Genomic DNA, 11,174 nt, shown 5'->3' on the forward strand with positions numbered 1-11,174 from the left:
CATCAGCCCTCAATTTAAAATGCATCCGGCTATACAGACTTCAGCTATCCTGGAGGGCGTTTGGAATGCAGGTATCCAAATTCCATGAACGGCTATATATAGCCACCACCTCTATCCATTAGTGATCCGTAACCGCGTACCCCCTTACCAGTTTTAAGGTTTGGTTGTTATACTGTGTATTTTACCTTCAAGACCGAATGTCCCAGATACCGAGGCCTATACAATGTCACGACTTGCCAGCTTAATTGTCAACGAGTTAATTATAGCTCATCTGAACTCGTCCATGTCAATAAAATTTGGGGTGAAATCACTCATTGCTGCTGAGCCTCCAAACGAGGTTGGATAGTTTAGTTCCCTCAAGGAGCTAAGAACCAAACGACGAATTTTTTCTGCCCTTTTCATCGCAGGCTAAACTTGAAAGGTTTGCTGAAATTCTTCCCCATGGCCCCCGGTGCGCACTCTTGGAAAAGCTGAATGCGTACCGCTTGTTCCGCAAAGGTGCCGCAATGGCCTGACCGCAAATAGCACAAACTCTCCTAAAGTGGAGTCAGAAACCACGTTTTGCTGGGCAGAAAGCAGAAGGAGAAAAAGATGGCTTACTCGTTCTCTAAAATCAGTTTTTTTGTATGCAATGAAACGACGAGTTATTTGTTTTATCACCTCGAAATCATACGCATTTCAAGAATTTGCTTGCACACGGTTTCAATTGGGTCGTTGAGGCGACGTGATTCCGCGCGCTCGTCGATGAAATGGGCCACCGCGGGACACAATGCATTTGCGAGATATGTTGCTGTGGGTGAGTATTTTCCAATGTCATTCTAACAATAACCTTTTGATTCTATATTTTTGTGATTTATGAGTTGTGCATGAGAGGCTCTGTGGAATTTTAATAAAAATGTAAACTTATGTTCTTTTATAGGCATTTTGAATAGTGGTTCCAGTTAAACGCTGCGCTTGCCTAAGGCATAACGCTTTTTATCTCGTAATCTCTGGCGACTGACACGGTATCTGCATGCAAGCGATGCGAGTGTTGCAACAATTGCAACAATAAAGCTGTCAACAAAAATTAGTTTTACGGAAAGAGCCATCCAGCGAAGATGTACGATTATGTAGACGTAAATGTGATATTTATCGTGCTGTCACAGTTTGTTTGATAAGAAACCACGAGAGATTCTTTGTGGGGTCGTGGAAAGAGCACTAATCAGTATTTTCAGACGGAACTCTCAAAATAAAGTAAAACCTTGGAGTGTAAACAGCTGACCCTCTTACAGGAGCCAGATAACGTTGGTTAAAAAGTTTTCGAGCTAACTGGTTGCTCTATGGGGATCAGTTATTAGAAAATGCCAAACATAATCCCCCATCCTACAAGTAGATAAATGACCATTGCTTGAATTTGCTGGAAAATTTACAGTAACAACTTTGCCTGTGACAAGTAGAAAGTGCTAAGAAATAACGATGAACCGGCAATGGTTTTAGCCTGTGTAATTCAGCGTGGGATAGACCAGGAAGGAGTGAGAGACGGAGTTTAAGTGGTGACAGACGACCGAGCGCATACTGGGGTCTTTGCGGATCACCTTGCAACTATGCAACAACGAAACATCACCGCCCAAATGAAACGTGTGATAGCGTAATCGGGGGTAATCGAACACTCTTTTCCGGTTATAAAATGCTTACTTTCGGAAAAGGAACCAAATTAAATTAAATTGTGTAGGCTGAACCCAGCTTTAGCTAAGTAGCTGGCATCTACCTAGAAAAATTACTAACCAGCCTACAAATTGAGTCTTAAAATTTGTAAATCTCACAGAAGAATTACGCATATTCTTTTTAAAACTGTAACAACTAAGTGGTACTTGAAGATTACTGATCCATCAGTCTGATTTTGGAATATAATAAACATCACATCATCATAAACAACATAAACAAAGTAGAGTATGGTTAAAAGTCATGTGCTTCGCTTGATTGAGCACAATACGGAATCTCTTGCTGAGGGCTTCAGAAACCTGCCGGAAGTACAAAAGGCATGCTGTGATCATAAGAAAACCAAAAGTCAATCCTTTAAGCATACAAAGACTTCGTGAATGTTTCAGTCATTGTCATAGTTGCAAATTTCTATTCAGCGCCAACAGACATCAGGATACAGTGACTGAAGCAACTGGCCCATTGTTTGGCATAGGTGCTTAGTCAAATTAGGCAAGCTTATATCCAAGACGCAAACCATAGGTGATTTTGGGGTGGCTACACAGTTAGCTTAGGGTGCACGCTAGTACGAAACTGCAGTCAGGCAGGATATTGACGGTTTATCCGGATGATTCCTTGGAATTATAACACCAAATTTTAGTGACCAGTTTTTGGATACAGGCATCTGACAAACTATGCATACAACAGAGGCGAACAACGGACCTTAAAAAGATGCGGCTCAAAGAATCGCAAGTAGTCACCGACAGACGTACAAACAAGGTTGATACCGACTTCTTCCTCCTGCCCCAAAATGCAGGCGCCGCAGCGGTGACCTTGTGTGTACTTCCAAAATGTGGGATAAACAATGTATCAGGAGCTATTGCACTTGTTCTATCTAGATGGTGTTGTAAATTTGTGTCCTAAATTCAGGTCATTGAAAGTTCTGAATGCCTTCTCGGTTAGCACTCTGCGACGGCTAATTTTAGGAGGACACTCAGACCAAAGGTCTTGAAAAAGCATGATTAATGTGAAGTGACCGTAGTGCAGTATTTACTGTCTTGTTGAGAAAAATCAAGAATTCTGTAGCCACAGGCAACACAGGAAGTGCAGTGAAGTACAGTCCACGGTCCAGATCACCCTATGCCTGGAACCTATCTCAGTCATCTCCAGGCCTTATTTGATATGTATCAATTAATGAACGCTTCACGCTTACTGTTTCTCCAGTAGCCTATATACGCCTGTAAGGTTTGTTGACTTGTGAGTTCCACTGCACCGTAATGAAGCTATCGATGCTAGAGCCAGTATAAAGCGATAAAGAAACTGAAAACTCTAAAATCAGTTAGCTCTTGGGATAGTCCGATGAAATAGCAAGATAGTTGATGGAAGTCCATTTAATTTGTCTTCAAGCAAGCTGGTTTTTGAGCAGCTATACAAAAAACTACGTAAGCGGTTGCTGCGAAGTTCAATTTTGTACCGGCATTGCAAAGAAAATGTGGTAAAGAGTTTTATATCACTGAATTTGAGCTTCTTAGTGCAAAGTAGGCTGAATTTATGTTTTCTTAATGTGAAACCACCAAACCCATGCATTTATACGATAAATGCCTTAAACATCAATTCCGAAAGTAAGAGCATCGACGGTTCTGGGGGATGAGGTAGATAGCTACGCGTTGGAGGCCGTAGATGATATAATTATTGCATCGTTATAGGGGTGTCTTTGAGCTTTTGATTGAAGAGATTGAAAAGGGGGGCTATGCTTCGAAACTACCAAGTAAGGTGGACGAGGGCGAACGGAATTTGACTGATAGTGTCTCCAACCGTTGATGCGTCCCGTTTTGGAGCTCCAATTTAGGGAGTTTGCAATGGCTAGCACGACACCATCACAGCTGAAGACTGCCAAGGACGATTGCAAATCGAGCGTTTCACTACTGACAACATTTTGTAATTATACCCTAAGGTGCATTCTTTGCCCCGGGATTATCATTCTGCCTACGTTATACTTAAGACTAAGTATTGATTTCGCTTTTTGTTTCTTGGGGCTTCGCATCTACGGAAGGAAATCGACACGGAAGAGTAAAGTGTGTTTTAGATAAAGTTAGAATACTCTTATCACCTAACCCGATTCATTACGTGCCAGTTAGCTCTGTTGGGTAAGAGCTATAGTGCAGTTTGTATTAAGTCGGATGAAAACTTTCCAGAATTCCTTTAAGATAAATTAAGCAACACAGATTACTTGACACTACAGCTTTATGATTCAGGGTATTGATGCCGCAAAATAGATTTCAGAACTTTGTGAATGTCAAAGAGTGCCAGCTAAGCTTAAAGAGAGAACTTTATACTAAGATGAGTTCGGCAGTTATACGACCAAGCATCAGATCTGTGCAGCTGACTTATTTATGGTGCACTTGACTATAGAAAAATGCCGTAAGGGTGCATGGATTTGGACTTTGGAAAACGATTAAAATATGTAAGCTTGTTGATAAATACAGTGGAAGTCCTCGCAGATTTGTCTACAGAGTGCGAAAGTAATTCATCTTTGTTCATGTTACTGAAACACGTAAATGTAGCCCTTTTGGCCAAGCACATTAATTGCAAATTTTATAAGCCTACTTGGTAGCCAGTTGCACGTTTCACCACCTTGTGGTTCACCAGATAGGCGAAGTCCACGAGTACCCACCAACCGTTTGCGCTGTGCAACAACCATGCCGTATGCAACTGGTGAAAAATACCCTATTGTAAATAATATTAATGTTGACATCAAACACTTCCAATAATTGGAAAGATCACTAGAACGCATAACATGGGAAAGTCAAACGGATATACTTATTCATTAATTTTTATTGCATCGCAAACGTTGAGAAACGTGTATTATTCTTCAAAGTGGTCAAAAGAGTGCTGAATGTCTACGCTACCACTTTCACGGGTGCTTGCTTTACCTTTTGCGTAGAAAACGACAAGCCATAGCTCCTAGATGCGCCTGTAGTAGATAGAACAATAATAATCTATCTAGTTCATATCTATTATTAAAAATAATATTGAATTGGCTTCATTGGGCGTAGGTGAATGTAGTCTTTACTGTCAATGAAAGACTCGGAGAGGCACAGCGCAATACTCCTATGATGGTTTTTCTGTTTGGCGGACGGCATAAAATCCATGTACCCAAAAGCAATTGTAACCATATACTTATGCCCATGCTTTGAGCATCCACATCCAAATCTAAAGTAGTAATTTCTGTAACCCTATATACATATATATATATATATAAGTAAAATGTATACGATATAACCGGAGTTTTTTTGTTGAGACTGTTGATGGTCGAGTTGGTCACTGAGCTCGATGATTTTTCGCAAACTTCTCATCACAAACTCGACCGTTAACAAAATGACTTGAGCTACTAACATTTTCCTCCCAATCAAACCGCAAGATTGCTTTAAATGGCATAAATTAGTTAAAAATAGACGACAAAATACTAACTTCTTCGGGTACTTTTAACGGTAAATCTTAGAAGATGACCTTATCTTTTTTATGTGGATACCATTTTTGCCTTCAGATCACTGTCTGCAGCTTGAAATCGATGTTCTTGATAACAACGGATTGACGAAAGTAAAGAACTCGCAAACGGTACCCAAATATCGAAACCACTTCATGCATCGCTTAACTTACTTTGTTAAAAAAAATTCTGACCGTAGAAACTACTCTAGTTGTTCCCAGGCTCCCTGAACAGTCATTTTCTTTGCCAGATGTGCTGATTAGGCGTTAAAGTTAGAAAGGGTAGATGGAGTTGCTTCACATTGGCATCACAGGAGTTATGCGGTAAGTGAAGGTGCTGTTCATTGTCCATATTTTACCTTAATTTACCATCTCGATAAATCGCTTTTATTTGTCTACTATAATTGAGTGACCAGAAAATGTGACAGAACATAGAAACACGAATTACTAAGTGAGGCAGTTCTCGGGAAAATGACGAAGCTGTAGACGTACCTAAGCTGTAGGACTAAACATGAGGTTTCATTTCTGAGTATTGTAAGCAGAATAAAACGCGATGATGAAATTGAGGTAAGTTGGAGAAATGCAAAAATTCATGCACGTGTAAAACTAATCCGGATACGGTCTCCTAAAATCCCAGGGGGGTTAAATGAGGAAGTTCGTATCATTTTATCAGTCTTACGTTGACAGTAATCGACCTTTTTCTGTTCATCGAAATACGACAAGTTTCCTGATTAGGAACTGGGAAGAAGGCAAACGAATTCTGCCTTTACTGATAGTTATCAGTGAAGTCAACTTTTGAAACAGACCCACATATTGCAATACAGGTTTTCCTGGGTTTGCTCGTTGGATCTGTTTCATTAAAAGTACGTAGAGCATACATGGTAAATCTCAAGCGAAAAGGAAGTAGATTAGTTTGGTGGGTTACATCTCGTCTTCCAAAAATGAGAAACATAATGTCGTCAGATAATTCAGGCTGGAAGGTAAGAAACTTAAAGGGAATTCCGGAAACACCGACCCACACAAGAGAGCTTGCGTATTTGTTGCACCGAAAAATGTCCGATTGTTTTCCGCAACATCTGATAACAGAATCACCATCGTCATCTTTGACAGTATGACATCAGTGATCAACACCGATGCTTTGCTGCCGTACCACCATGAATTATTTGAAAGCGTTGTTTACTAACTGATTCAAAAAATACTAATTTTGAAGTCCCGTCTCGTGAGTCTACTTTTAAGTGGTTAAGTAGTAAGTTTTTAACCAAAAATTGTGCGCCAGATTTCTCGGGATGAACACAAATTGTAGGGAACCGTTTCTCAATGTCCACATTTCTCAGTGACATACCAGAGAAGACCACAGCTACTGTGTTTTTCCCTAATGGTGTCGAGCCAGTGACCAGTGGTTTACTTTGTTTAATGTGGCGCCTGTTGAAGGATTGGGGTTTTTGGATCAAATTCATCACCGGAATGTCACCATGTTTGACATTACACAATTTAATGAGGACACGGTAAGATAAAGTAATCCGAACCTGTATTATCATGCAGCTCAGCCTAAAACGGTAGATAATGGCAAACGAGAGTTTCATTTCGAGTCAGTTGAGTCTCCGGTCAAAAGCAAATTCCTGTGCAAACAAGAGTATTTTTCTGTCCAGTTTGTGTCCAAGTGGAAAGTAAGGCCGAGGAAAACTTGGAGGTTAATCCTGCCTAATGAGACCCAAGAGGGGGAAATCCACCAGTCCTGTACTTACGAGTCTAGGGTGAAATAGATGGTTATAGTTCATACGGTGATTTTCTTCCACTGTTCACTTGAACTAAGTTAACGCCGCTAACTTTTGCCGTAAAAGATGTAGATGGGTTGAGATAACAGAAAATTTTAGATGAGCGGAGATGAACCTCCAATGCTGTGTAGTGAAAAGATTGTTCGATTACGCGGTTGGAGATGTGGGCGTCCCGGAAAGATAGCAAACGGCCAGCCCCTGTTCCTCCCTCCTCCATTATATTCTTTTCTTCTGACTTTAAAGCAAATGGTTGTGATAGTACGGCAGTGAAGTAGCAGTGTCAGTAATGATGTTGCTGTCTCCGTTGTTGTTGCTGAGTATTACACCTTGTTTATCTTATTGTCTCAGCTAATTTCACGTGAAAATTAATGAACATAGAGCGGAATCTTGCGCTGTACTTTCCTAATTATTACACATAAGGAAGTGACCAATTGCTGTTGAATTAAAAACCAATGTGAAAATCTAGATTCTGATTTATTCATACTGTAGCTGACGCAGTCCAGACTCCTTTAAACACACTGCATTACACCATATAGCTTTCAATGTGGTACCAAGAAACGTGACTGATAACGCTCCATTTTATATGCAAGTCAAAAACGAAATCAATAAATTATTCTGTTAAATACAGACTTTTCCACAGAATTCTTTCTTCTGCGTGCCCCCTTTCTTGAATCACCCAGAAATTTTCCAGTAATTATGCATTATGCATAAGTGCTCTGCGTTTTCGAGTAGTTCTCTTGAAACAAACCATCAACGTTGGTAAGTTTTTGGCCACCCGATATGCTTTATACATTTTTATTCTTTCTACGAGAGAGAGGCAGTCTAAAATAGACCTGAATCTTTTAGCTTAAATGCAACATTCTGGTTCACATCAGAGTTTTCTTGAATGTGACTTGTAGATCATTCCTGACATCCTATCATAAGTCATTATCAGCAGTCGTTGGTTTGAAAGTCATTTTTGTCAGTGCCGTGCTTCGTACTCTCACTTTACATTTGTAATGCCATTTTACGTGAGGCCTTATTGAGGGTCTTCACTTAGACCTTGTCTTCATTGCTCGCTTTTGTGGCATTTGTGGTCATTTACAAGTGGTTCGAGTAAAATCTCTGGATCGCTATTTAATGGCTCATAGAATGAGTGAACAATCATACTTCTGATATTTAAGTGATCACTGGTTAGTGACACATTTAGTTTATTTCTCTGAGAAGACTCCTTATACTCTAGGAGAAATACTTGCCTGATACGTAGGGCATAGTATTTCCTGAAGCATTACCACTCGTTCGTCTTTGGCACTACTGAAGCAAGGTAGTTTGGTCAATAAATAACAAGTGACGGTTATGGAAAAGGTTCATACAATATTGTCCCATCCCAATTTGTTTTGCACTGCCTTAGATCTAATAGTTATAGTTTGTTGACTGAGTACTATTAGCGCAGTTAGCTTGTCCATTAAGTAATATTAGTCACAATGGTTTTTCTGAAAGCAACTACTAGAACCTAATGACCACTTCAGAACTATTCAACTCGGCTACCAAGTGTTTAGGCTGTACCCACAACCGACGTGTCCTTAAGCCGGATGAATGTGATATCACAAACCAGGGTTTTGGGGTAAGCAGCGGAATTGAACTGGGCAGTTTGTCGATTTTTCAGTGGATAAGGGCTTAATGAAGCCAGTAGTTATGAAAGTCAAGTTTGAAATGTACAACCTAAGAAAGATCAACCTCAACTGTTTAGTCTGAGAACGCAAAACCTGTTGTAGATGAAAGCGACCAGGGTTGCTGGATGTCCGGGCCCATTTCGACCAACTGCCGAGAAGATTTGCAAGCACCGTTTTCCATGTTGACAACACTGCAGTTGACACTGCACTGGTAGGAATTACCATCTGTGTAAAGTATGCGTAGACGAACGATGTTTATATTGTCCTAGAATAAGAAACTTTAGTGAAGAATCAGACGGATCTAATCAAAGATGCGTTGAGACCCGTGCGAGTTTGTTAAATCCCCGAGAACTTACGTTAGCATGGCCACCTTGGGATTTTCTCGGATGAACCTGAATTTTACTTCCTGGTTACTTCAGTACTGTCCTAGAATGGATATGCCCTTTGGTGGAGCCGGTTACGGCCCGCGCATTTAGTTGTCAATCTTCTCCGCGTCTATTGATTAGCTGAAATCTTCTGTTTGACCATAATCATTCAAAAGCACCTACTTCTTAGGAGCTATCCTTTTTAAAACCTCCCTAATTTCGGCAGTTTTGCCGATTCACAGAAATACGACAAAGGTCTAGAAAACCTCTGAACTTAGAAAGTTTTTCTCTGTTTTTCCCTGTTTTTCTCAGAAGTTCCAATCCAAAGGCATGTATTGTGAACAATATTTTCTGTTTTCAGAGGAAGCTTCGAACTAGTTTTTTACTGTGGCTTATAGAATTCATCATAAAATATAACATCTATCCATCAGGTGTATTGCGATGGACATTCTAACAATGATTGATAAGAACACAAGGAATGTTAGCTTCACATCCATATATCCATTATTTGCTGTGATGCCAGATGGATCAACAGCACACCTGGATTCACTTGGTAGTGTATTGCTCCATCATGAGAATTTCAGACACATTCCATTTACTTGTACAAATGAATATGTTAGGAGTTTTGGAGGTCAACCGTACGAGCGACTTTAGCGAAAAAATGAAAGGAAATATCGAGTGGTATATATATATATATATATTTATATGTAAACACCACATACTCGAGGTAGATACAAATAGTAATCCAATGCTTATGGATGAATAAGTCACTACTTCCATAGAGTAAATCCATGGTAAGCAGTAGATACCAAGTTATATGGAATGTCATATGTTGAATGTTCACGAATCTTATGTCGAAGCAAAAAGTCACAGTCGTCTGAAAGAGTCGGGGATTTCTCTTAAACTTTCCACTCAGCCACTTAGTGTGCGGCATCCGGCGTAGGAGTAGTTTGTATTCTTTGAACTGGTAACTTCTCTGGGGAGCTTCTAACTGGTTGCTCACTTGCAGTATACAATTCTCTCCTAAAAAAACATCATTCCGAAGCATTCAAGCTTACTCTGAGATATTACACATTAAAAGCTTTGACTCAAAACGAAGCTAGAGACGAACGGAGTTATGAAGAACTCTTGCCATAACGAGTATGAACAATCTTCAAAACAAACAGGATTATCTCATTAGTTGTCTGTCATTATTCCCCAGAAAAATTAAGAATTCCAAAGGGGGTCCCGTTTTGTTGGATTAAACAAACAACTACCGATAGATCGTTGTCTCCGATTTTGAAAGGATGAGTTACCTTGATTGAACCATATGGGTCTGAAAAGTTATACGTTTATCCCACTGTCTCCTGACGTTTTCTTCAATTCGAACTATATTCCAGCCGACCTATGAAACCGCAGCCCTTTGGTATCTCAGTCCTGCATTGATAAGCTGCACAAGTCCGGTTTTTTTAGCAAGATGAGTATTTCACCATATTTTCATGGCACAGTTCAGAAAAACGATGTGAACGGCATTCGGTTACAGATGGACAATCGCTTATTTGTTTTGCCTAGATCACCGTCAGTGAGTTAAAGTCGGTCTTTTCACCTAAATTGATGGTGAAATAAGGCCAACATCGCAGATGAGAGCAACAGCCATTTAAACGGAGACGTTTTGCAAAACCCAAATGTTTTATCCTTACAGCAGGTTTCCTAAACAAGATGGTTAAAAAAGAAGTATCTCCACAATGGAGGTCTGCTATGGTTGAAGGGCAGTGGCCAGGGCGTAAAAACTTTGTCACCGAAAAGATCGTTTGTTATCCGGATGGGTCATCTAAAATTGAGGTTTTTACTGTAAGTCGAAACTGGTTTGCAGCATTCCTACTACCACAGAAAGGCGGCTGCATGTACCCATTGTAGTCATGAGAACGAAGAAGGTTGAGGTTTTTAAGTCGAAACTGGTTTGCAGCATTCCTACTACCACAGAAAGGCGGCTGCATGTACCCATTGTAGTCATGAGAACGAAGAGAAGAAGGAACAAAGCTTGTTTTCTGTGATTGTTCATCTTGGCTAATACATCACAAATTTATGTGGTAGTAGAAATCACGTGGAAAAGGTTAAGATCGGGGCTACACTTTAGGGAAATAGAAGTCAAAGAAAGGGGGTTGGGTGAGGGGTAGGTCAATGGGTCATGACGTCAATGTCAGACAGACTTGTGGGACCAGATGTTTCGTAGGCCAGTT

General features: G+C 40.2%; 1 protein-coding gene across 1 annotated transcript in view; it reads left to right on the plus strand.

The window, feature by feature from the left end:
- Positions 1 to 695: 695 nt before the first annotated feature.
- The window catches only part of T265_11491 (hypothetical protein), a gene marked incomplete at both ends in the record, with an annotated part of 32,098 nt that continues 21,619 nt past the window's right edge, over positions 696 to 11,174 (plus strand). Inside the window, one exon of the mRNA XM_009178160.1 lies at positions 696 to 796. Within this exon, the coding sequence (XP_009176424.1) occupies positions 750 to 796 (47 nt within the window). The remainder of the gene's footprint in view (positions 797 to 11,174) is intronic.

The sequence above is a fragment of the Opisthorchis viverrini genome, assembly GCF_000715545.1.
Source record: "Opisthorchis viverrini unplaced genomic scaffold opera_v5_511, whole genome shotgun sequence".
In the NCBI taxonomy this organism is placed as follows: domain Eukaryota; kingdom Metazoa; phylum Platyhelminthes; class Trematoda; order Opisthorchiida; family Opisthorchiidae; genus Opisthorchis; species Opisthorchis viverrini.